General features: G+C 36.1%; 1 protein-coding gene across 1 annotated transcript in view; it reads left to right on the forward strand.

The window, feature by feature from the left end:
- SEC63 (SEC63 homolog, protein translocation regulator) overlaps window positions 1–27783 on the forward strand; it is a 69080-nt gene that overhangs the window by 31351 nt on the left and 9946 nt on the right. Inside the window, exons 5-18 of the mRNA XM_082856014.1 lie at window positions 1892–1953; window positions 2545–2603; window positions 4081–4131; window positions 5159–5267; window positions 6646–6740; window positions 6840–6972; window positions 8333–8425; window positions 9093–9247; window positions 10573–10720; window positions 12056–12138; window positions 20541–20600; window positions 20806–20979; window positions 24769–24927; window positions 26690–26791. Of these exons, the coding sequence (XP_082712140.1) occupies window positions 1892–1953; window positions 2545–2603; window positions 4081–4131; window positions 5159–5267; window positions 6646–6740; window positions 6840–6972; window positions 8333–8425; window positions 9093–9247; window positions 10573–10720; window positions 12056–12138; window positions 20541–20600; window positions 20806–20979; window positions 24769–24927; window positions 26690–26791 (1483 nt within the window). The remainder of the gene's footprint in view (window positions 1–1891; window positions 1954–2544; window positions 2604–4080; window positions 4132–5158; window positions 5268–6645; window positions 6741–6839; window positions 6973–8332; window positions 8426–9092; window positions 9248–10572; window positions 10721–12055; window positions 12139–20540; window positions 20601–20805; window positions 20980–24768; window positions 24928–26689; window positions 26792–27783) is intronic.

The raw sequence follows: 27783 nt of genomic DNA on the forward strand, positions 1-27783 counted from the left end.
GAGGTCCCTGAAACTGTATACAGAATTTATGTGTGTTTGTAAATGTGCATTTTTTTCCAGGGCAGGAGGGGCATAGGTTTCATTAGATTCCTAATAGGATCTATGATATAACCTCCCACCCCCAAAGTCAAGGGGTATAATCATGTTTAGGAAGCTTTATACTCATTGAATTAAAAAAAATTATGTTAGCACCATTGGTGTTGTTTAAGCTTGTTATATATAAATTATACTGAAATCACATAGCTTTTAAGTACCTTAAGTCTTAGGAATGGATACTGAAGCACTAATAAGTAGCCCAAAATCAGTTGCTTTCTTACACTGACTTTTTAAAAAATGGATAATTCCTTTGAGTATACAGGATGGTTACACAACAGTTGTACAGATGGTTTAATGAATGAGTTAATGGAATTTTAATCAGGTGTGTATGCAGGTTGAAAAATCAAGTGCTTCTCTGATGAGAGCTGTGCTTTGTTTTGCAAAACCTAAGGGCATTGTATAGAGAACAGAACAGTTTATGGTGCTGCCATCATTAGAAAGTCAGGAGGGGACAGAGATAATTATTTTGGGGAAAAGACACTGATTAGGAGACAGAAAATTGAAAGAAACAATAGCTAAAGCTCTGGGTGGGGTGGACAATTGTACAGGGAAACAAAGGCAAAAGTTTTTGAAAAACATCCCTCCCTTAGCAGAAAGGAATCTTAGCACCACTTCTTATTAACTTGCAGTCTCTCTAATAATGCCTTTCATTGGCTCCTGTATTTTACTGCGGCCTTAGATCAAACAGTGTAAGTGGAGTTATAGTTGAATAAGGACTAAAGACATCAAGGCTCTTGTTTTCATAAATGACCAAATTGATAAGTTTAAAAATATTTTCAAATCATTGAAAAATTTTGCAATTTTATGAAGGTTCTTCTGCATTCGCTCTCTCAATTGGAGCTTTGTTGAATAGAAAATTCATTGTATCTTAAGTGCATATGTTCTGGGAAATAGAAATATGGCTAAAATTAGATTTGGACATAAACATAATCTTTTGCCAATAGGTCTGCAAGAATGCCTTCCTTATTATGTTATTGGTCATTTTGTGTGTATGTGTCTGCCTTGTCTCCTTAACAGCATTGTAAAGTTTTTGAAGGAATTGAAAATTTCTTTTAATGTTTTTTTTTTTTTTAACATCTATGCTGGGACCTGGAATAAAACTACTCTTACCCTGTGCCTTGAGCCATTGCCCAGGTCAGGGGTTATATTCATGTTAGGTGTTTAAAAAATCACTGTCACTTTCATATTGCTTGGGTTAAGAAGCTGTTGCTTTAGCAGGTATTTTCTTAGTCTTGCTGGAAGTTGGCTTAGGAGAAAATTGTGATCTTAGCACAATGCAAATGACCTTTTCCAAAGCAGTGGAATTTTATAGGTGTTATTATTTTTTTCTTTGAGAATGTGGTGCCAGTTTTGGAGGGATTATTATTAATCATGTATTAAGTTTATATTTAAAAAATAGATATATATCATTATTAAAGTAAAAACATGAACATTGAAGAAATTTTGGGAAATATCTGAGTGTATAAGATTTTTAAAAGTAACATATAATCCTCCCTGCCTCCTTAGAAAATGTAGTAGCCTTTAAAGTTGCATCTTCTGGCTTGAACTGGCTAAACCTGAGAACCCATGGGCCAACTAGGAATTTGTATCTGGGCTCAATAGTTAGCATTTTCTGTTAATGCTGAATTTCTTATTTTCCTCTCCCCCTTTTTTTCTGATTTCAGAGAGTTCTTTTCTTGATTCTCTGAAATTATCTTTAGGAAGTGAGTTGGTTAGTTAATGGAGTTTGTGTATACGAGTACTTATTTTTCAGATGTGTCTTTCTAATTTTGCACCTTTGTTCCTTTTATGCTAGTTTAACTGATGAAGAGTCCCGGAAAAATTGGGAAGAGTTTGGAAATCCAGATGGGCCTCAAGGTGTGGTAAATGATGATTAAAAAATACTGGGGTTATGATATGTGTATATTATAAAAATGTTAAACTAGATTGAAAAGAATGTTTTGATTTTCTTAGTTTGTGAATAGGAAAATTACAACCACAAGGAGTTAAACAAATATGTAAATTGAGTTCCCTTCAATTTTTACTTTATTCTTCTTTCTAGAGATTGGTTTGAAAGATAGAACTTTGATTGATTTGATGAGGAAAGTAGTCACTGTCATTATTCTTCATTTCCAGTTAGTAGTTGATAAAAATTGGATGAATAAAATCTGTTTTTCTTTACTGACTAAAACATTTTCTCATATATTCATAGTGTTTACATAAACTCAGGACATATAAAAGAATTTAAGTGTTCTGGGAAGAAGGAATTCACATACTTAGAATTTTTTTTTCTTCTGGAAAAATTTTAAGTTTCAAATATAAACCATGTCCATCAACTTTTGTGTAATGGAAACACATAATAAGATAATCTTAAAGCTTTTTTGGAGGGGCTGGGGGAGACAGAATTTGGGGATATAAAGAAATAAAACTGGAAATTGAGACTCTTCAAAAATATTCTTCCTATTTTAGCCACAAGCTTTGGAATTGCCCTGCCAGCTTGGATAGTTGACCAGAAAAATTCAATTTTGGTGAGTACATTTAAATAAGACACTATAATGTGTTCGATATATCTTGGTAATATATAGAGAGCTTTACAAAGAAAATACTGGTGTGCTGTTTTCAATTTAACTGTGTATTGTGAAAACTGTTTTTGCATAATGGAGAAAAGAATCGGTTCCTATTATTAGGTTGTTGGTTTGGGGCAGTGTGTTCTAGTGTAGGGTCCCCCCCCCCCCCCCCCCGCACTGTTTAAGGAATTCCTTACAGTTGTGGCAATTTCTTGTGGAGGTGGTTTCAGATTGGGTCCTACTCTTGGTTTAGGGAACCACTGTTTTTTTATGGTATCTACATTTATCTTACGTAGCGCTCAAAATTTAAGTTATCTTTTATTTCACATTTACCCAGGCTAAATTAATTTTAATGTGTGCTAACATAATGATATATATTATATGTGGCACTTCAGGAGACAGTAGGATATCAGACTTCAGTCTGTAATATAGAGGCTGCAACTCCTAAAACATCAGGAATTATCCTAACCTGTTGTTCAGGAATTCCCTACTTCTCCTTTCTTGAAAATTCTTATCTAGGAGCTATCTTTGAAGCAATAAAAAAATCCATGTTTTGTTTTGAAAATGGCTATTCAGTGTTATTTTATGGCTGTTTATTTACATGTTATTTTCCAGGGTATATAGTTGCTGTATATAAGCATGTTTATTATGCTTGGGGTTATTCAGGGAATACTAGAGAAGAGAAAAGATAGTTAGCTACCAGATTTGGGATCAAGCAGTAGGACAGAAATCTAAGACCAATAGATAGAAATTACTTGCAAACAGAACATTATGTGTTCTGTTTGATATTTAGGCAAAGAAACCAGCTTCTACCATTTATTTGGAAGGCACTAACTACTTGCCAAGGTGTGGATATATAATACAGTTGACCCTTGGACAACCGGGGCTTGAACTGTGTGGGTCCACTTAATACGTGGATTTTTTTGATAAATACGGACTACAGTACTGCACAATCCATGGTTGGTTGAATCTGCGGATGCAGAGCCACAGGTAATGGGGGGCCAGCTCTGAAGTTAGAGTTGGATTTTCCACTGCAAGGAGGTCGGGGAGCCAAGCCCCACATTGTTCAAGGGTCAGCTGAAGTTGGCCCTCCCTTTCGGCATGTTTTGCATCCGTGGGTAAAGAGATCCTACTCTTTTATCACCATTTTATATAAAGGACTTGAGCATCCCTGAATTTTGGTATCCTTGGGGCCTTAAAACCAGTTCCCCATGGATACCGAGGGATGACTATATATGCTGAAGGTTCCCTATCTGCAAAAGGAAAATAATAATGGTACCTTCCTCTTAGAGTTTGAAAATAAGGATTAAATGAAGTACTGCATGAGGAGTGCTTTTAATAGTGCCTCCCCCATGTAAGCCTCAAAATAAGTGTTCATGGATGTTGTCATAATTTACCTGATGAAGGCCATAATTTTTTCTTTCCTTTTCAATTCAAGGTTTTACTTGTATATGGATTGGCATTCATGGTTATCCTTCCAGTTGTTGTGGTAAGTTCCAGCTCTTTTTATTAACATTTTTTAGGGAAGGGAATCGGTGCATGCTTTGGAGTCTCCTTATAAGATTGTAATTTGTATTAGAATATAATCCATTAATTCTTGAATTTTAAGAATCTTATATTCAGTTATACTTTAAAGGTCTTCTAAAGGTGACATCTCTTTAGTATGTTAAAATGAATCTCCTCCTGATCCAAAAATTACACACAGATGAGATAGTACCTATGTATTTAGAATTTAAAATGAAAATCTTCCCTTACCACCTCCCCCAACTCCATTTCTCTGTCAGAGATAATCACTGCTAAGTTTGCTTCCTTTTCAGATATTTTTCTATGCATTATGTATATATACATGTGCACATTTTTTTTAAATGTGATCTTACTATATGTATTGTTCTGTGACTTTTTTTGCTTCATATAGGGGTACAACATGTAGAACGACCTCATTTTTAAAAACAGTTGCATAGTACTGTTTATCGAGGTACCATAAAGTTTATGATTTTATTGTTTATTACTCTTATGACTGGTGGTATTCTTACTGATCTTACAGTTCCTATGGGTCCCATAGTGAGGCTAACAATTAACCTGTCTTGCCTTCTTCATAGGATTGTTGTGTGAGAATCCACTTGTGTGGAATAATGTGAATGAAAGTAGTATATCAACTATAAAATTGCCTCTTCGCTTATTTGTCAAATATTTATTGAAGACATGCTATGTGTGAGGAACCAGCTTGTTGCTTATAGCAGTGGGTTGTTTCATTCCTATTTTGTCTTTAAACAATTTCTAGCTGAAACTTAAATGTTTTAATCATATATATGTAATGAGGTAGGTTGGTGTTTAGGCCTCAGGCAGCATAAATATTTACCAAATAAATCATTTGAAATATGTAACAAAGGCATTTGTTCTAAAGAGCAGGTCTTTTTATTGGTTTATGAACATTTAGAAAATTTGACCATTCTGCATCAAAATTAACATTTATCATGGTTTTTATGCTTTATTTCTGGTTTAATTTTGTGTTTTAGGGCTCTTGGTGGTATCGCTCAATACGCTATAGTGGAGACCAGATTCTAATACGCACAACACAGATTTATACATACTTTGTTTATAAAACCCGAAATATGGATATGAAACGTAAGTAAATTTAAGTAACTGTGATATTAGATTATTTTCTGAGTCATTTATGTAGAGTTGATATATATTCAACTGGAGAAATTCCATTTAATAGTTTTAGGGATATTCAGTTCATTATAGCTAAAGCTGGAGGAAAATGCTAACATCCTTTATGATATGTCTTAATCTGTAGTTCTGTTATTCCCATTTTACTCAGCTATTTTATTACTCAGAAATTTTATGGTAAAACTTCTTGTGGGCTAATTTTGTAATAATACCAGCTAGGATTTCTTGAGTATTTGTCGTTGCCAGGCATTGCTAGCCACTATGCATGTATTAACTCATTTAATCTTTGTATGCTCCCATAAATAAGTGCTGTTTTTAAGCACATTTTATAGATGAAGAAACTGAGCCCAAGGATACACAGTAAGTGACAGAGCTAGGATGGAACTCAGGTAATGTGGTTCCTAAGCCCTAAACCAGTACATACATAAAGCTTTGTTTAGCTGGTGGGTTTGCTTATATATCCTTGGTTTTAGCATTGGCACCATTTATATAGCTGTTGTTTTCATTCAGACATTTGAGGGTAGTAATAGTACTAGCTCACACACATTACTATGCTGACTGTGTGTCAGGCACATATGAAGAAACCAAGGCCCACAGAGAGGTGAAGAATATTGTTCTAGGTCATTCAGCTACGCACTTAACCTCTTTACCGTCCTGCATTTTGTGAGGATGTTGCATGTATTTTCTGCTGTAAGCTAAGATTGATGACTATAGTGCCAGTCATTAAAGAACTTGTATAGGCCAACGAGGGTAACGCTAATATATGTGACCTCACATCATGTGTATTTCAAGGAACACTATTCCTACAAAACCCTCCAGAGTTCCATAATAAAAATTTCTGCAAATTACAATATATTGTAGTTTACTTAAGGCTCTGAGGAGTCATGAAGTGAAGAAACCTGAAACTCTTTTTAACTCTTATTTCTCAGCTTTATTTAGCCATGGAGTCCCCGCCCCCCCCTTTTTTTTTTTTTACAAAGCAGTTAGTAACATCACATAGAATACTTCCTACTATAAATTTCTGTGGAACACATGCTTAGGTCTAGAAACAGATGCTATTTGTAGTGATTTTAATGTACCTAGTTGCTTCTGGGCCCTTAATTTGATGTGTATTTCTATTTACTTGTGATAGGTAATATTGCACACATTTTAAAAAGTGAGATGTTGCTTTTGTTATGAGAGAGATTAATGCTTATTGATAGTGGAGTTCAGATGATTTTAGCATTGTGTGTGATTGGAAAACTGCCTCACTCTAGGATTGATCAAGTATCATGGGAGGCGGATTAATGGGTGAGCAAATTTATTTTTCTTCATATTTCTTTTGTTTTCTTAGGTCTTATCATGGTCTTGGCTGGAGCCTCTGAATTTGATCCTCAGTATAACAAGGATGCCACAAGCAGACCAACAGATAATATTCTAATACCTCAGGTTAGGCCTGTCTCCCAAATTCCTTGATAAACATTTAAGTATATAAGGTTAATGCTTTTTTAAGTATACATTTTAAAATAATTATTTTATTTACTCTAGCTAATCAGAGAAATTGGCAGCATTAATTTAAAGAAGAATGAGCCGCCACTTACCTGCCCATATAGCCTGAAGGCCAGAGTTCTTTTACTGTCTCATCTTGCTAGAATGAAAATTCCTGAGACCCTTGAAGAAGGTATTTGTGATTCTAATATCTGTAGGGTTTTAGTGGTACAGAAGAGGTGGATTTAATTAGACCTCGTGGTGCAGTGTTTTTTTGTCACTGTTCTTTTTTGCTCAATCAGATAATTACTCAAGGACCTTTTAAAAACAAATCTATATGCTACGTACATAATTCACAAATTCTTTGAAGGTATTAGTAAGTCAGATGTTTTGGCAAATGTTAAAATGTTGTATTTCAAGGTGAGAGAATACTCTCTATGAAAAATGTTAAGTCAGTTGCAGATTATACAGTAATTCCTGATGGCTTTTAAAAAAGGATTTTGTAAGCCTTTCGGGGCAAGGAAAAAATGGATTTTCCCAACAGATGTCTCAGTCACTGCCACCAGTACCACCATCATACTCCAGCAGTAGTTACCAATGAAGTGTCTGTTTAATCTTTATTTAAAGCTTCAGAAGTACTTGAAGCCATCTATTCTACTTAAAAGAAAAGCAGTGGATTGGGACAATAGTATTTCCAGGGATGTCATGAATTTGAGTGTCATCTCTTTTCACTTGCATTATTTCAATTGGAAGTTCTAAAAGAAAGTTATTATCCTTAGGGAATTTTCTTTCTGAGTGAACCAACCCTCCCCCCACCACTTTAAGCCAATAATGCAATCAAATGCCTTTGAAAACAAGGTCAGTTGATGCTCAGTGATTAATGATAGGATAGGCTGCTTATGATGGAATCAAGGAGCGCTATTTAGGCATTGTTTATTGAAGTTGCAAGTTAACTAGTAATTCTGTTCCTAATGTTCTGTACAGATATGAAACCATCTCCATTTTTACCAGTTATCTTAGAATCAGGGAACAGATTTTTTTTAGGTTGAGTACCAACCCCAATGGATGATCTTAATGGTTAACTCTTATATGCAGTATAAATGAAAGTGTCTGTCTCCCTCCTCCTCCTCCTCTCCTCCTCTCTCCATTTGGTTGACATTTATTCTCAGTCTTAGTCTTTGGACTTATCCATAATTATAGGAATTTAGGTACACAGGAAGAAGAATTTTGAAGTTCTTAAATTAGTAAGATTATGATTAAATTTAAGATTAAGGCTATTTCCAAAAAAAAAGGTAGGGAGTAATTTATAAAGCCCAAGACCATAATATTAAAAGTTTGCCTTTGAAACATCTAATTTGAGGTAGGGTTTTCTGATTGATTTTTGACATAGTGCTGCCGAGGAGAAACTATTGTAATATTCTGTAATGTTCTGAGGTCATGTGAAAAATGTGTGTGACAGCTTAAATTTAGCATTCGTCTTGGACTACAGGTGATAAAGGTGTTTTAATCATAAAAGAAGAATGATTTGTTTCAGGTGTTTTATTGTTTTGCAGATCAGCAATTTATGCTGAAAAAATGCCCTGCCCTACTTCAAGAAATGGTTAATGTAATCTGCCAACTAATAATAATGGCCCGGAGCCGTGAAGGTGAGGAGGAAGCATAATTATGTTGTACTTTTTCTTGCAAGCACATACAGATTACACTTCATAGTTTTAAGATTTTTGGGTGCTTAGTATAATTCTGTCTGTAAGGTGAATCAGTTTTCCCAGTTTTGTTCATGGTTTTTCTTATTTCTTTCCTGTGTTTTTTATTATGTAAAGTATGGTGACTTATGTTCTTTGAATTTAATTTTTCATTGTTTTATTGTTATTTATTGTTTGCAGAGATTTAAAATACCCTTTTCCTTCCTCTGAGTAGTTTTAGAATTAGGTTAACAATGAGTTTGAAGTAATTCTTTAAGTGATGTGATGATGATTCATCTGACATGTAGTGTTTTTTACATAATGGAAAAAAGAACTAGGGAGTTTATTTATGGTCAGTAATGGAAAGAGAGACCCTTAAAAAAGAGATACTGGTTGTGTTTTGTTGTTATGGATGATGTCAGTTTTTGGCATGACATCAGTATGTGCATTTGACCAAGTTTGTGTATTTTCTGTGTCTTACCCAGTAACTTTTAAAGGAAATTCAACACTATGATCGTAAAATTTGAGGTGTTAAGGATGTTCACATGAATTTGTTTTTGTGATGAATTGTGTACTCCTGAACATATAAAAAGTCCAGACCTGTTTTTGCTTTTCTTCTATTCTTTCTAAGAAAGGGAGTTTCGTGCTCCAACTTTGGCATCCCTGGAAAACTGCATGAAGCTTTCCCAGATGGCTGTGCAAGGCCTTCAGCAGTTTAAGTCTCCCCTTCTGCAGCTCCCTCACATTGAAGAAGACAATCTTAGAAGGGTTTCTAATCATAAAAAGGTAATTTGCTACTTTAAAATTAGTTTTAAGCAGTTTGTCCTGTCACTTAAAGGTAACATGAATGAAAATTTTTCTAGAAATGGTTACTGTGAACTCCTTAGATTTATAATGTTTTAAACATTCTAAAACTATCCCTCAAGTGATTCTGTTAATACTTTCTTGATTAGGTAGCTGTTTTATAATATTTTACTACTGTAGTGGTTTACTTTGGGGGTCAGTGCATTTTAGCAGTCAACACTTTCTTTTTTCTTTATGTTGCCAAAAATAAGCGTACTAAGTAAAAATGCACTGTATACTTTGCATTTATTTCATTCGTGGCTTAAAGGTTGGGCAATAGTTTATTGGTTGAGTCTGAACAAAAAAAATCAAGCATTCAAAAAATAAGTAGATCAAATACAGATAATTCTTATTTAGAAAATACAATCTATATATAGATTATGATAATGAATCTTAAGATATTTCAGAAATGTAATATAAATGAAAACTTGAGGAAATACAAGAAAAAGTGGAATGAAATTGTAAGTTTGGTAGATTTTAAACATTACTTTGTATGTATTGATATTAGACAAAGTAGGCAGAAGATAGACATTGGATTTGATAGTGTTAAGGCAGAACTAATAAATACATATTAGAAATTTGCATCAGAGTTCTCTCCTTTCGAGGAAGTGTGTTACTCTTATAAATTTGATCACATTTTAAGTCATAATTATAAACTTCAGAATTCAAAAGCAGGTATTTCACATGCCTCATGAGCTAATCCCTATCGGTGAAAGTAAAAATTAATAACTGGCACCAAATACTCAGAAATTAAAAAACCCTCTCCTGAGTATCCACTTAGCCAGGCTGGGTTTTGCTGCAATAACAGATAGCTGTATTTAGAAAATAACAAAAATGAGAGTATTGCATAGTAAAACTTAAGGGTGCATACAGCTATTACTTGGACATAAATTCATACTCTTAAAGGTTTTTATCATTAAAGTTAAAAATAAAGGTCTGCAAACTGAACAAATCAAATGACAGTCATTCTTGCTTGGGTCAAGAGTTTATATGAATGTTATTATTTTTTTCCTCTAACTTTATTTTTTTCTAATTAAAAACAAGTAGCTGTGTATTAACTTTGTAATAAAAAAAATTCTTAAATTTCCTTGGAGAAAAAGGCCATGAAATACAGTGAAGTTGTATTTTCTGCTTTGAAATGTATATAATCTTAACATTTTTCTAAAAGTTTTTGGATTTTGTTTTGGTAAACATGCTAATAATTTTCCTTTTATGTAAAGTTATATGACTTCGGGATTTATTTTCTTTCTCTCTCTTTTTAAATTTAGTACAAAATTAAGACTATCCAGGATTTGGTGAGTTTAAAAGAATCAGATCGTCACAATCTATTGCACTTCCTTGAAGATGAAAAGTATGAAGAGGTTATGGCTGTCCTTGGGAGTTTCCCATATGTGACCATGGACATAAAATCACAGGGTAAGTGGGAGGTTTCCCATTGCTTCCCTTTTGATAGATTGGCTTTTGTTTATTTGGCTCAAGGCCCTCAAAACACTTCATTTAATAACTTTTAATTAGACTTTGCAGAACTGTAGTTTACCTGTCAGATTTGCTGTGATGGAAGATGTTGTATACTTATTAGTTTTGAGAACCCTACCTTTATTATCCTCCTAATGGGCTTAGGTTTGAGGATGCTTCTGTTCTGTAGTTCAGCTTTCAAGAAGATCTTAACTTTTCAAAGAATGAAAGAGATTTCTAGATGTAATGAAGGATATTTGAAATATATCTATTGTTAGTATAAGATACCTGCTTAGTTCTAAAATTAATTTTTAAAAAACCTAATTTGTTTATATTAATTAAATCTTGAAAATCACCATGCTCTGTGCCACATTTCATGTGTTCTTCTTGACTTACTTCTGTCTTTGTCTGCTTGGAGTGAAAAAAAATAGAGATTATTTTTCTACCTACATAATTGTCCTGTGAGTTCCCATTTTAGAGCCGAATATAGTATCTTAGTATGGTGACAGAATTAGAGATTATTCTGCTCCATTCCTTCATTGTGACATTGTTCTGAGCTTTGACATTTGCTAAGTTGCCATTGTGAAAACATTCTTGTGGGACCAAGAATACAAGGATGTGTTAGGAATGGTTTCTGTTTTTAAAGGACTTGTAGTTAAGTTTATTTTATTGTTAGACTTTTGGGGTTGTGTGTGGCAAATGTGGTTTTAAAAAATTAAACAATTGCAAAAAATGTTTTTAAAGTGTTTTTTAATATAAACAATATTTTCAAGTGCTTGCCTTAAAATATCTTTACTGTTGCTCAGAATGCTAGTTTTAATTATTTTATTCTTACAGGCACGCATTTGTTCATATAGGTAAGATCTTGTGAGTATAAAGTTTGCACAATTTAATAGAGTGACACAATCCTATTTTTATATCACTGTGAGAGAAAGCTGTTGTAGTCCTAACATACTCTGTTTTAAAAGGCTTGGGTTTGAAACTTGGCAGCGTCGATATAGCCATTTTGTGACCTTGGGCATTTTACTTTATTTCTGAACCTCAGTATCTTCTTTAAATAAATAATAATAATGCTTCATAGAGCTGATTTAAGGATTAAATGGGTACATTGTTGAAGGCATCTACTAGAGAGCTTTTTACAGAGTACATAGTCAATAAATTATTTTTTATTTAGTAGGTTTAAAACTCTGTATGTTTGAAATACTGAAATACCAGATTGATTTGAATAAGTTGTTTTGCTGTTTGCCTTGACATAGAGCTTGATTTTTATTTATTTGTTTTTCTTTTATCTTATAGTATTGGATGATGAAGATAGCAACAACATCACAGTAGGATCCTTAGTTACAGTGTTGGTTAAATTGACAAGGCAAACAATGGCAGTAAGTAGTCTGTAGTTTTATGCTTTAAGAGTTATGTGTTAAGGCTTTTATATTCTCTCACTCTAAGTTATACATTCTCAAAGTCAAAACCGTTGTAGATTTGCAAATGTAATTTTGCAGGTTCTGTTAGCTGTTTTGAAATTTTAAATTAATTTTTATAGTTTTCACATTAGTTTTTCACACACACACAGTTGAAAAATACATTAATTCTTCCTCTGATGATTTGTTAATTCCCTATAAGACATTATAATTACAAGGTCGTGTGGGTATCATTCTTAAATAGTAAAGTGTTATACAGAGATTGATTATTGTTGAGAATTTCATTACCTCCTTTTTTTTGAATTTTATTTTTTTATACAGCAGGTTCTTATTAGTTATCTGTTTTATACATATTAGTGTATATATGTGAATCCCAATCTCCCAGTTCATCCCACCACCACCAGCACCCCCCCCCCCCGCCACTTTCCCCCACTTGGTGTCCATACGTTTGTTCTCTACATCTGTGTCTCTATTTCTGCCCTGCAAACCAGTTCATCTGTACCATTATTCTAGGTTCCACATATATGCATTAATATACGATATTTGTTTTTCTCTTTCTGACTTACTTCACTCTGTATGACACTCTCTAGATCCATCCACGTCTCAAAAATGACCCAATTTCGTTCCTTTTTATGGCTGAGTAATATTCCATTGTATATATGTGCCACATCTTATTTATCCATTCATCTGTTGATGGGCATTTAGGTTGCTTCCATGTGGCTATTGTAAATAGTGCTGCAATGAACATTGGGGTGGATGTATCTTTTTGAATTATGGTTTTCTCTGGGTATATGCCCAGTGGTGGGATTGCTGGGTCATATGGTGATTCTATTTTTAGTTTTTTAAGGAACCTCCATACTGTTCTCCATAGTGGCTGTATCAATTTACACTCCCACCAAGAGTACAAGAGTGTTCCCTTTTCTCAACACCCTCTCCTGCATTTGTTGTTTGTAGATTTTCTGATAATGCCCATTCTTACTGGTGTGAGGTAATACCTCACTGTAGTTTTGATTTGCATTTCTCTAATGATGTTGAGCATGTTTTAATGTGCTTCTTAGCCATCTGTATGTTTTCTTTGGAGAAATGTCTGTTTAGGTCTTCTGCCCTTTTTTTTGGCGGTACGCGGGCCTCTCACTGTTGTGGCCTCTCCTGTTGCGGAGCATAGGCTCCGGATGCGCAGGCTTAGCGACCATGGCTCACGGGCCTAGCCGCTCCGCGGCATGTGGGATCTTCCCGGACCGGGGCACGAACCCGTGTCCCCTGCATCAGCAGGCGGACTCTCAACCACTGTGCTACCAGGGAAGCCCCTGCACATTTTTTGATTGGGTTGTTTGTTTTTTAATATTGAGCTGCATGAGCTGTTTATATATTTTGGAGATTAATCCTTTGTCCGTTGATTCATTTGCAAATATTTTCTCCCATTCTGAGGGTTGTCTTTTTGTCTTGTTTGTCATTTCCTTTGCTTTGCAAAAGCTTTTAAGTTTCATTAGGTCCCATTTGTTTATTTTTGTTTTTATTTCCATTACTCTAGGAGGTGAATCAGAAAAGATCTTGCTGTGATTTATGTCAGAGTGTTCTTCCTATGTTTTCCTCTAAGAGTTTTATAGTGTCCGGTCTTGCATTTAGGTCTCGAATCGATTTTGAGTTTATTTTTGTGTATGGTGTTGGGGAGTGTTCTAATTTCATTCTTTTATGTGTAGCTGTCCAGTTTTCCCAGCACCACTTATTGAAGAGACTGTCTTTTCTCCATTGTATATCCTTGCCTCGTTTGTCATAGATCAGTTGACTATAGGTGCGTGGGTTTATCTCTGGGCTTTCTATCCTGTTCTATTGATATATATTTCTGTTTTTGTGCCAGTACCATATTGTCTTGATTACTGTAGCTTTGTAGTACAGTCTGAAGTCAGGGAGTCTGAATCCTCCAGCTCCGTTTTTTTCCCTCAAGACTGCTCTGGCTATTTGGGGTCTTTTGTGTCTCCATACAAATTTTAAGATTTTTTGTTCTAGTTCTGTAAAAAATGTCACTGGTAATTTAATAGGGATTACATTGAATCTGTAGATTGCTTTGGGGAGTATAGTCATTTTCACAGTATTGATTCTTCCAATCCAAGAACATGCTATCTCTCTCCATCTGACTGTGTCATCTTTGATTTCTTTCATCAGTGTCTTATAGTTTTCTGAGTACAGGTACAGGTCTTTTGTCTCCCTAGGTAGGTTTATTCCTTGGTATTTTATTCTTTTTGTTGCAGTGGTGAATGGGATTGTTTCCTTAATTTCTCTTTCTGATCTTTTGTTATTAGTGTATAGGAATGCAAGAGATTTCTGTGCATTAATTTTGTATCCTGCAGCTTTACCAAATTCATTGATTAGCTCTAGCAGTTTTCTGGTGGCATCTTTAGGATTCTCTATGTATAGTATATCATGTCATCTGCAAATAGTGACAGTTTTACTTCTTCTTTTCCCATTTGTATTCCTTTTATTCCTTTTTCTTCTCTGATTGCCGTGGCTAGGACTTCCAAAACTATTTTGAATAATAGTGGTGAGAGTGGACATCCTTGTCTCGTTCATGATCTTAGAGGAAATGCTTTCAGATTTTCAGCATTGAGAATGATGTTTGCTGTGGGTTTGTCGTATATGGCCTTTATTATGTTGAGGTAGGTTCCCTCTATGCCCACTTTCTGGAGAGTTTTTATCATAAATGGGTGTTGAATTTTGTCAAAAGCTTTTTCTGCATCTATTGAGATGATCATATGGTTTTTAGTCTTCAGTTTGTTAATATGATGTATCACATTGATTGATTTGCATATATTGAAGAATCCTTGCATCCCTGGGATAAATCCCACTTGATCATGGTGTATGATCCTTTTAATGTGTTGTTGGATTCTGTTTGCCAGTATTTTGTTGAGGATTTTTACATCTATATTCACCAGTTATACTGGTCTGTAATTTTCTTTTTTTGTAGTATCTTTGTCTGGTTTTGGTATCAGGGTGATGGTGGCCTCATAGAATGAGTTTGGGAATGTTCCTTCCTCTGCAATTTTTTGGAAGAGTTTGAGAAGGATGGGTGTTTAGCTGTTCTCTAACTAAATGTTTAATAGAATTCACCTGTGAAGCCATCTGGTCCTGGACTTTTGTTTGTTGGAAGATTTTTAATCACAGTTTCCATTTCATTACTTATGATTGGTATGTTCATATTTTCTATTTCTTCCTGGTTCAGTCTTGCAAGATTATACCTTTCTAAGAATTTGTCCATTTCTTCCAGGTTGTCCATTTTATTGGCATAGAGTTGCTTGTAGTAGTTTCTTAGGATGCTTTGTATTTATGCGGTGTCTGTTGTAACTTCTCCTTTTTCATTTGTAATTTTACTGATTTGAGTCCTCTCCCTCTTTTTCTTGATGAGTCTGGCTAATGGTGTATCAATTTTGTTTACTTTCTCAAAGAACCAGCTTTTAGTTTTATTGATCTTTGCTATTGTTTTCTTTGTTTCTATTTCAGTTATTTCTGCTCCGATCTTTATGATTTCTTTCCTTCTACTAACTTTGGGTTTTCTTTGTTCTTCTTTCTCTAGTTCCTTTAGGTGTAAGGTTAGATTGTTTATTTGAGATTTTTCTTGTTTCTTGAGGTAGGCTTGTATAGCTATAAACTTCTCTCTTAGAACTGCTTTTGCTGCATCCCATAGGTTTTGGATCATCGTGTTTTCATTGTCATTTTTCTCTAGGTATTTTTTGATTGCCTCTTTGATTTCTTCGGTGATCTCTTGGTTATTTAGTAATGTATTGTTTAACCTCTACGTGTTTGTGTTTTTTCCGTTTTTTTCCGTTATGGATTTCTAATCTCAAAGCATTGTGGTCAGAAAAGATGCTTGATATGATTTCAATTTTCTTAAATTTCCTGAGGCTTGATTTATGACCCAGGATGTGATCTATCCTGGAGAATGTTCCGTGTGCACTTGAGAAGAAAGTGTAATCTGCTGTTTTTGGATGGAATGTCCTATAAATATCAATTAAATCTATCTGGTCTATTGTGTCATTTAAAGCTTGTGTTTCCTTATTAATTTTCTGTTTGGATGATCTGTCCATTGGTGTAAGTGAGGTGTTAAAGTCCCCCACTGTTACTGTCGATTTCCTCTTCTATAGCTGTTAGCAGTTGCCTTATGTATTGAGGTGCTCCTGTGTTGGATGCATATATAATTGTTATATCTTCTTCTTGGATTGATCCCTTGATCATTATGTAGTGTCCTTCCTTGTCTCTTGTGACATTGTTTATTTTAAAGTCTATTTTATCTGATATGAGTATTGCTACTCCAGCTTTCTTTTTTTTTTTTTCCCCGTACGTGGGCCTCTCACTGCTGTGGCCTCTCCCGCTGCCGGAGCACAGGCTCCGGACGCGCAGGCCCAGCGGCCATGGCTCACGGGCCCGGCCGCTCCGCGGCATGTGGGATCCTCCCGGACCGGGGCACGAACCTGCATCCCCTGCATCAGCAGGCGAACTCTCAACCACTGTGCCACCAGGGAAGCCCTCCAGCTTTCTTTTGATTTCTGTTTGCTTATCTTTTTCCATCCTCTCATTTTCAGTCTGTATGCGTCCCTAGGTCTGAAGTGGGTCTCTTGTAGACCGCACATTTATGAGTCCTGTTTTTGTATACATTCAGCGAGCCTGTGTCTTTTGGTTGGAGCATTTAGTCCATTCACGTTTAAGGTAATTATCGATATGTATGTTCCTCTGACCATTTTCTTAAATGTTTTGGGTTTGTTTCTTCTCTTGTGTTTCCCACTTAGGGAAGTTCCTTTAGCATTTGTTGTAGAGATGGTTTGGTGGTGCTGAATTCTCTTAGCTTTTGCTTGTCTGTAAAGCTTTTGATTTCTCTGTCGAATCTGAATGAGATCCTTGCTGGGTAGAGTCATCTTGGTTTTAAGTTCTTCCCGTTTATCACTTTAAATATATCATGGCACTCCCTTCTGGCTTGTAGAGTTTCTGCTGAGAGATCAGCTGTTAACCTTATGGGAGTTCCCTTGTATGTTGTCATTTTTCCCTTGTTGCTTTCAGTAATTTTTCTTTGTCTTTCATTTTTGTCAATTTGATTACTTTGTGTCTCGGCATGTTTCTCCTTGGGTTTATCCTGCCTGGGACTCTCTGCACTTCCTGGACTTGGGTGGCTATTTCCTTTCCCACGTTAGGGAAGTTTTCAACTATAATCTGTTCAAATATTTTCTCGAGTCCTTTCTCTCTCTCTTCTCCTTCTGGGACCCCTGTAATGCGAATGTTGTCCCATTTAATGTTGTCCCACAGGTCTCTTAGGCTGTCTTCATTTCTTTTCATTCTTTTTTCTTTATTCTGTTCTGCTGCAGTGAATTCCACCATTCTGTCTTCCAGGTCACTTATGCGTTCTTCTGCCTCAGTTATTCTGCTATTGATTCCTTCAAGTGTATTCTTCATTTTAGTTATTGTACTGTTCATCTCTGTTTGTTCTTTAATTCTTCTAGGTGTTTGTTCTTTAGTTCTTCTAGGTCTTTGTTAAACATTTCTTGCATCTGCTCAATCTTTGCCTCCATTCTTTGTCCGAGGTCCTGGATCATCTTCACTATCATTCTGAATTCTTTTTCTGGAAGGTTGCCTTATCTCCACTTTATTTAGTTGTTTTTCTGGGGTTTAATCTTGTTCCTTCATGTGGTACAAAGGCCTCTACCTTTTCATTTTGTCTGTCTTACTGTGAATGTGGTTTTCCTTCCACAGGCTGCAGGATTGTAGTTCTTCTTGCTTCTGCTGTCTGCCTCTACCTGCTTCTTTTTAGTCAGTTCTTGAGAATGTACTCCCTTTTATTTTTATTTTAAAAAGTACAGTAAAATTAGCTTTTTTTCCCTAATTATGTGAAAAATTCATGCTGTGTGGGGAAAAAAATTTAGGCAATGCAGAAAAGTATAGGAAGAAATTAAAATCACCTAAAATTCTACCATTCTGAGATCATCAGTTTTGAAGCTCATACCTTTAGCTAGCCTAAAGCATGAATACCCACAGAGTTAAATGATATTTTTATCATGGATCCCTTATCTCACTCCTGCTGCCTCAGGAAACCTCCTTGTCATACCCAGATGAACAGAATTCAGTCTTGTGTAAATCTTTTTGTATCTTTCTCCATGCTCATGTTTACTATCTGGACCTTTTCAGTGCATATATGTACATGCATGTATATGTATACTGGTAGTTTTCTCATTCTTTTTCATTAAATCCAGTCATAATGTATATGTTTCCTGCATCTTGTTTTTCTCAGTGTCTGTTACATATTTATATTACCTCCCAAGCCAAGTATAACTCCCAAGTTTGAACTACAGTCGTTAACTCATTTTTAATAGACTGTAGTATTTCAGCTCAGTTTTATTCAGCCAGTGGTAGATTTTAGCCTATTCTACTCTGAGATCTATTGGCATCTGTAGGAAACCTATGCTACCTTCTTTTTTGTTTTGTTTTGTTTTTGTTTTGTTTTGTGTGTGTTTTTTTGCGGTACGCGGGCCTCTCACCACTGTGGCCTCTCCCGCTGCGGAGTACAGGCTCCAGATGCACAGGCCCAGTGGCCATGGCTCACGGGCCCAGCCGCTCCACGGCATGTGGGATCCTCCCGGACCGGGTCACGAACCTGTGTCCCCTGCATCGGCAGGCGGACTCTCAACCACTGTGCCACCAGGGAAGCCCGCCTATGCTACCTTTAAAACCCATGTCTAGAACCTCTGGTAGGAAAAGCATATTTTGTAGTAGGACATATCAAATCAAAGATACTGATTTTATGGTAGCAAGTGGTAAGGAAGCATTTGTATCATGGACTCTGGATGAGAGGTGCCTCCTGGGAGAAGAGGAAGCTCTAAGCCAGTGGCCAGGATTGGGTTTAGAATCTAGACTTACACTGCCTACAGGCTTTGAAATTCCCAGCCTGAGAAATGAGCACAAAATTGGCCTTGGGCTGTTGACACTTCTCAGGTAATTAGTAAAAGAAAAAGCAAAAGTGCCCTGGAGGAAGGGAAAGAATCAAGTATTTATCTTTCAGTTCTTGTATCAGTTGTATCTCAGCATAATTAAGCATTAGAACCCAACTAATAAGTGAAGAAATGAAGTAGAGATAATAGAATTAGGCTAGAGGCTGGCAGACTTTTTCCATAAAGGTCCAGTTATTAAATAATATGTTCAGGACTTCCCTGGTGGCGTAGTGGTTAAGAATCCACCTGGTAGTGCAGGGGAAATGGGTTCGAGCCCTGGTCCAGGAAGATCCCACATGCTGCGAAGCAAATAAGCCCGTGAGCCACAACTACTGAGCCTGCACTCTAGAGCCTGCGAGCCACAACTACTGAAGCCCGCGCGCCTCGAACCCATGGTCCATAACAAAAGAAGCCACAGGAATGAGAAGCCCGCGCACCAAAACAAAGAGGAGCCCCCACCCACCGCATCTAGAGGAAGCCTGCGCATAGCAACGAAGACCCGACGCAGCCAAAAATAAATTAATTAATTTAAAAAAATTGATATGTTCGGTTTTTACAGGCCATACAGTCTCTGTAGCAACTGCTGAACTCACAAATGGGCATAGTTGTGTTCTAATAAAACTTTGTTTAAAAAGCAGACAGTGAGCCATAGTTTGCTGACTGATGCATTAGGCCAACAGTTTGAGCCCAACAGTTATTGTTTTCACTTGTTAGTTTTAATAATTCTAGGGAGTTTATGAAACACAACCCATATCACTTGTCATCTTCTAGTATAGATTCTTGCTAAATTCTTACTGGATTTCAAATCCTAAATTTATAGCTTCTGCACTGATTCTAAATGGATTATTTGGTGGGTGGGTATGTCTTTAGGATATGTAGATTTGGTGTTCCACTTCTTAGTTATATCTAAGTTATATCAGTTATATCAACAATATCACTTAAAATCATAAATAAACTAATATTGGTCTCGTGAAGTTTCAATGTTAGAGAATAATGTAATATATTCAAATTCTTATAACTTTAAAATAGTCATGTCTTATTACTATTAGAATAAAAATAAAAATTTAAATTATGAAATATGACTGACTTATGAGTTTACATATTTTAAGGCATTGCATTTATAAATTTAAGTAGAATGTACTTCTCAAAATATATTCAAGACAGATGTGAGATATTTCAGAAGGTAACTTCTAAAGCATCATTTAGTGATTGCTAAATTTGCACACATACATCATTTAGTAATTGCTTCGAGTCTCCTGTCTATCCATGGTTTTGTCCCCACCCCCTGCAATTGTCAGCAGTTAAAAAACTTACTGATAACATATATTGAAAGATTGCTTTATCGGAAAGATAAATATAGGTTGACAGACTTTGTATTTTTCTTCTCGCTACCTGTAGGAAGTATTTGAAAAGGAGCAGTCCATCTGTGCTGCAGAGGAACAGCCAGCAGAAGATGGGGTAAAAACTTCAGTTTTCCTATCTATCTTTCATGGTGAAATAACTGTTTTGTTTAGTTCTCTGATTGATTTATATTGCTGTGGGAGAGTAATTCACTTTACTACAACATTTATTAGTTTAGTCATTTCCATCTAAAATTTACTATGACTTCCAAATGAAACTAGTGCTACAACTTCTGAGTGTGCATGTGTGTTGTGATTTACAGCAAGGTGATACTAACAAGAACAGAACAAAAGGAGGATGGCAACAGAAGAGTAAAGGACCCAAGAAAACTGCTAAATCAAAAAAAAAGAAACCTTTAAAAAAAAAACCTACACCTGTGCCCTTATCACAACCAAAGCAACAGAAACAAAAGCAGGCTAATGGAGTCGTTGGGAGTGTAAGTTTATTATCTTATGTAAAGATTATTGTTATTATCATCTTTATTGAGGTCTAACATACACTAAAATGTTCAAATCTTTTTTTTTTTTTTTTTGCGTGGTACGTGGGCCTCTCACTGTTGTGGCCTCTCCCGTTGCGGAGCACAGGCTCCGGACACGCAGGCTCAGCGGCCATGGCTCACGGGCCCAGCCGCTCCGCGGCATGTGGGATCTTCCCAGACTGGGGCACGAACCCGTGTCCCCTGCACTGGCAGGCGGACTCTCAACCACTGCCCCACCAGGGAAGCCCCTAAAATGTTCAAATCTTATGTGTACAGCTCCTGAAGTTTTACAATTGTGTGTACCCATGATACCCAGATCAAGATATAAAACCTTACCAGCACCCTAAAAGGCTCTCTTGTACCCTTCTCAGTCAGTGACCCCTCCATCCACCCCCACGGCCTTCCCCACTATTCTGACTGTTAGGACCATAGATTAGTTTTGCCTGTTCTTAAAATTCCTGTAAGTGGAATTGTTTGGCTGCTTTCATTCAACATAGTGTCTTTGACATTCATCTGTACAGTGTGTAGCAGCAGCTGTGTGTGTGTGTGTGTGTGTGTGTGTGTGTGTGAGAGAGAGAGAGAGAGAGATTCCATTATATGAATATACCACAATTTATCTGTTCTGTGATTGGTGGACATTATGGGTTTTTCTAGTTTTTGCCTATTCTGAATAAAGATGTTCTGCTTTTGTACATGTCATTTTGTGGACATTCATTTTTCTTGGGTATGTACCTAGCAGTGGAATTGCTGGGTTGTAAAATAGGTGTGTGTTTAACTTGTTGAAAGAGCCCATTTTCTAAAGTTGTACCATTTTTTGGTCCTACCAGCAAAATATGAGTCCCGTTCCACCCTCACCAATACTTGGTTTTACCGTTCTTTTTTATTTTAGCCACTGTGATGGATTTGTGGTGGTATCTGTGTGTGTGTGTGTGTGTGTGTGTGTGTGTGTTTCCTGTGTGCGGTTTTATTTACCTGATGACTAATGATATTGAGCACCTTTTCATGTACATACTGGCCATTTGGATATCCTCTTTTATTTTGGGGTTGTTTTTCTTCTTATGGATTTGTAGGATTCCTTTATGTATCCTGGATATGAGTCCCTTTTAGCTCTCTTAATGGAGCTTTTGATGGTTCTTAATTTTAATAAAGTCTGTTTCATCAGTCTTTATGGTTAGTGCTTTTGTGTCCTGTTAGAGACATCTTTGCCTATCCCAAGGACACAAGGAACGGAAGATATTTTTGTTTTCTTCTATGAGTATTATTATTTTACTTGTTAAATTTAGCTCTGTGTTATATCTTAAATTTTTGTGAATAGTGTGAGATTGGGATTATGGACCACTTATTTTAGCACCATTTATTGGAAAGATCATTCTTTCCTCTCTGAATTGCAATAGTGATTTGTTGTAAAAAAGTTGCCATTAAGTGTATATGTGCAAATCTGTTTATGGACTTTCTAGTCCATTCCACTGATTATTTGTCTCTTTTTGTGCCAGTACCACACTGTCTTAATTATTGTGGCTTTATTTTAACTCTTAAAATATGGTCATGTAAGTCCTCAAATTCTTATTTTACTTCTTCAAAATTGTCTTGACTATTTTAGGTCCTTTGCATTTCCAGCTAAAATTTTAGAATAAGCTTGAGAATTTCCACCCAAAAAAAGCTGCTGGAATTCAGATTGGTATTGTGTTTACTCTGTGGTTCAGTATGGGAAGAATTCACAGGTTAACAGTATTGACTCTTTTTATTCATAATTATGCTTTATCTTTATTACTGGATCTTCCTTAATTTTTCTCAGCGGTGTTTTGTGATTTCCATTGGCAGAGGATATGACACATCTTTCATTAGATTTACTCCTGTGTGTTTGATCCTTTCTAGTGCTATTGCAAATAACATTAAAAAAAATTCATTCTTCAGTGTTTATTGCTGGTGTATAGAAGTGTAGTTGCCTTCTAAATATTACCTTATATCAAGGATTCTTGATGAATTGACAGTAATTCTAACTATTTGTAGATATTTAAAGAAAAAGATTTTCTACATACACAATCATGCCATCTGGGAATAAAGACAGCTTTACTTTAATCTTTATGTGGTTTCTTCCTTTCTGCCTTACTGTACTGGCTAGAACTTTCAATGTAATATTGATTAGAAGTAGAAGTGAAGATGGCAGTCACCCTTTTCTTATTGTTGATCTCATGGAGAAAGCAAAGATTATTTCACCACTAAGTATGACATTAGGTATAGGGTTTTTATAGATATTCTCTATCAGGTTAAGGAGGTGATCCCTCTATTCCCAGTTTGGTTTTTTATCATGAGATGATTGTATGATTTTTCTCCTTTCTGTTAATGTGACTAATTATACTGATGAATTAAAAAAATTTAAACTGTCCTTGTATTCCTGGAACAAATCTCATTTGCTCATAACATAGTATTTTTAAAATATTTATCTGGATTTAGTAATATTTTGTTTAGGATTCCTGCATCTGTTTTTTTTTTTTTTTTTTTTTTGCGGTACGCGGGCCTCTCACTTTTGCGGCCTCTCCCGTTGCGGAGAACAGGCTCCGGAACGCGCAGGCTCAGCGGCCATGGCTCACGGGCCCAGCCGCTCCGCGGCATGTGGGATCTTCCCGGACCGGGGCACGAACCCGTGTCCCCTGCATCGGCAGGCGGACTCTCAACCACTGCGCCACCAGGGAAGCCCCCCTGCATCTGTTTTTATGAGAGAATATTGGTTTGTCATTCTTCTTTCTTGTAATATTCTTGTGAGGTTTTGGATCACGTTTATGCTGGCCTCATTAAACAAGTTAGGGATTATTCTCTCTTTTTTTTTCCTGGAAGGGTGTATAAGATTGGGTTGTTTCTTATTTGGAAGAATTACCTAGAGAAGCCATATGGGCTTGGAGTTTGAAAAAGGATTTAATTGTAGAGTCCATTTATTTAACATATTCCACTTCTTTTCTTATATCAGTTTTAGTAAATTGTTTTTTTCAAGGACTTTGTCCATTTCATCTAAGTTGTCAAATTTATTGACAAATTTGATAATATCCTTATTTTTAATGTCTTTTGGATCTGTAGTTATGTCTCTTTTATTCCTAATGTTGGTAATCTGTATTGTCTCTTTTTTTCTTTGATCAGTCTTGCCTAATTTATCAATTTTATTAATCTTTTTAAAGAACCAATGTTTGGTTTTGTTTGGATTTCCCTTTTGCATATCTGCTTTCTCTTTAATTGATTTCTGATCTGTATTATTCACTACTACTTTCTTTGCATTTAATTTGCTATTCTTTTTCTTGCTTCTTGAAATGGATTTTGTCTGGGACAGTGACTTTCCTTACTGCATTATACTCCTTATTGAAGATGATATTAAATTCCCAAAGCAGTACTATAAACTTCTCATTTCTCCTTCTCAAATAAAATATATTGTATAATTGGTGTTTGTGAAAGATGAGCCATCTTAGCCATTGTGGTAGTATATTTTGTGAATAGAAATAAAATATTTTTGTTTTACAAACTATGAAGCTGAATAAAATAACTGACAAAAAGACAGATAAGCCAAATGTTAAAAGTCTTCAGTCTGACTCCCACATATTTATACATAAAAATGTTTATAGTTCTCTAAAATTCTGCACGAATAGTGAAATTGTAATCTTGAGCCAGTTTAATTATAATGATAGTAAATTAGTTTCAGGGACTCAGAATGGTATATTCATTGAGATATTCAGAGCTTTTGTGGTTGCTTTTTCCTTTTAGGAAGCTGCAGTAAAGGAAGATGAAGAAGAAGTTTCTGACAAAGGCAGTGACTCTGAGGAAGAAGAAACCAATAGAGACTCTCAAAGTGAAAAAGATGATGGTAGTGACAGAGACTCTGATAGAGAGCAAGATGAAAAACAAAACAAGGATGATGAAGCAGTAAGACTTATAAGTTTAAATAATTGGAATTATACCTCTGATGATAGTTTTGGTTTCTGTTGTTGTTTTTCCTTTGCTTGCTTACTTTTTTTGCTTGTCTTAAGCAATACCAGTATATTTTATAATCTTATATTACTTTTACAGAATGTTTTTGAGGGATGGTAGTTGTAATTATAAAGAAAAATTATTTCTAACAAGATTGGAAATCTTAATTTTCTTAAATCTTAAATTGTTAGATGAGATAGGACCTGGGTCTGAGGTAAAGTCAGTTTGTTCTCTTAAGGCAGTTTTCTGTGTTATCTGGAAATATGAGTAAGGAAAGGTGGATTATGAAATAGGTAGCAGTTACTTGGAAGAGGATCTCAAAAGTTCCAGGAAATGTTTAGGGTGAAGAAACATTACTGTGGGCTGTAACGCCGAGAAGTTGGTTAAGGTAAAAGCTAACATTTACGGAATGCCACCTCGTTTCAAGAGGCATATAAGGCATTAAGGAAAGGGCTGCCGCTAAGGAATTAAGATTGTGAGGGTAAAGGGAATAGAAAAAAATCTCGTGGCATGGCATTAAGTTGCACATGATTTATGAGAAAGCTGTAGAAAAGAATAGTTGGTGGACAAATAATGGTCCTTAGGGGCTAACTGTAAATTAACTGTAACCTGATCAGCCATTTTCTTTATGTTTGTGGTGTTCTTGACTGGGCCATTGATCAAAAGTAACCCTTATGGTTTAGGAATTTAAAAGAGATTCCCTGAACAGCCTCTGAAGCAAAAGCAGAGGCCAAAAAAAGGAAAAAGTAAAAGGGCAAAGGATAAAGGTATACAGAAATAATGTACTTGCCCTTGGGAATGGTGGGAGAAAAATAAGGATGACTGTTTTTAGCAGTTGCTGGCCCTTGAGTGTTTTTGTACTTTGATAATTAAGTTGATTGCCAGGAAATTAAAACCTATCAAAGAAATTATTCCCCCACCCTTGTTTTGAGAAAGAGTTGACATATTTCTTTCTGACTGTATTAGGGTTAGTAGAGGTGACTAGGTTAGTAGGGTTTTGATAAACTAGTTTCTTCAGATGACCAAAAAATACGTTCATTCAATTGACAAATAATTATACAAATAATTACTCATTATCTGTCACACTGCAAGCACTGTGTTAGATGATAGGAATGCACAGCCAAATGTGCAATAGTTTCTGCCCTTGAATGATAGTAGCCTGATGGAGAAGGCAGACTTGTAAGTAAGCATTATAGTACCAAAGAGACTATGCATGTTGTGCAAGGGGCAGTGATGCCACAAAGGAAGGAGTGATCAACTCAGCTCTGGGGTAGAGGACGATCTGTGGGACTCAGGAACTCATACTTTAGACTTTAGCTGCTCCTGAAAGAATAATGAGTAGGAATTTAACAGGTAGAGAAAAAAGAAAACAAAAATCTAAACAGGGTTTAGGAGGAGTGAAATAGCTGGTGAGGTCAGAGAAGGCTAGGCGGTTGGAAATGACTAGAAGAAAAAGTGCAGGGAGGAAAACAGTGACAGGAGACTGGAGAGACAGGTCCAGATCAGGTCATGATTGGCTGTGTAGTTCATACTAGACGGGTTAGAGTTGATTTATGAAAAGAAGCATTGTAAGTCTGGGGCAGGGAAATGATCAGATTTGTGGGTCTGAACTCAGTAGTAGTTAGCATTGTCAGGAATAACATCGGGAAGAAGACGGACACCCCTCAAAATGATTGAAAACGTGCTTGATTTCAAAGATTTAATTTTCACTTTACAGGAGTGGCAAGAATTACAACAAAGTATACAGCGAAAGGAGAGAGCTCTGCTGGAAACCAAATCGAAGATAACACATCCTGTTTATAGTCTTTACTTTCCTGAGGTGAGTTATACACAGCCTAGTGTTTTCCTTATTCTCTGCAGATATTTCTTATTTGCTTTTTATCTCTCTGTGGTGTGTATTGGCTCAAATGTGCTGAATGTGGTCTATTCTTGATAGACCACATTTTTGAAGGCTATATTTCAACGTAAATCATTTTTAGTGAATGTGTTGTTTAAAAGGAGGGTTGTTAACTTTTTAAGTACTTCCTGTCTTTTCTGCGCCCAGATTACTGAGAGTTGTGCTTAATGATGATTTTTCATTAGCAGTTCAGGCAGTCCTAGTTGGACAAACGCATATTTTGCCTATGACTGTATGGCTGTTATGAATCTCACAATTCTGTCATGTTTTAAATAGGATGAAAATGTTCTTAAATTTTCCCCATGGTTTTTCTCTGAGGGTTCTCTACTGGCCACCTGTAGCCACTAGACTTGCTCCGATAATTGCCCTGGTCCATGGGAAGAGGCAAGCCCATGGCTGAGGGACCCACGAAGTTCAGTAGGAGCCGAGCCCCAAGCTCAGCACAGATCATGGCAGTGCTGTTTGTTCCCTTGTGCTTGTTTATGTTGTGACTGTGGCCTGTTCAACTTTTGATCTCTTTGATACGCTATGTTGTTTGTCTTTCAGATGAATTTGGGATCTGCTTGATGTATTGCATTTGTGGATGATTTTGTCTGTGGCTAGAGATCAAGGACTGGTTGCCTCTTAGTTTAGCGAAGCTGTTCTGTAGACTGCCTTGCAGCTTTGCCACAGAACCTTGTGCTTACCACTCATGTTTGGCAGGTGATTTCATGTATAAATCTGCTTTCTGCTCTAGAACATCAATCTCTAGTTGTTGGGGGCTGCTGAAGGCAAATTCCTAAGTGATTTGGCTCTCCTAATAATAAATGAGTGGCTCTGCACAGACTTTTGTTTTGACTTGGAGAGAAGTCAGCCCAGGATTCCATCTTACTGTGTGCACTGATCTTCTGGCATGTCCTGAGCTGTAGCCCATC

The sequence above is a fragment of the Leucopleurus acutus genome (assembly GCF_964270905.1).
Source record: "Leucopleurus acutus genome assembly, chromosome: 15".
In the NCBI taxonomy this organism is placed as follows: domain Eukaryota; kingdom Metazoa; phylum Chordata; class Mammalia; order Artiodactyla; family Delphinidae; genus Leucopleurus; species Leucopleurus acutus.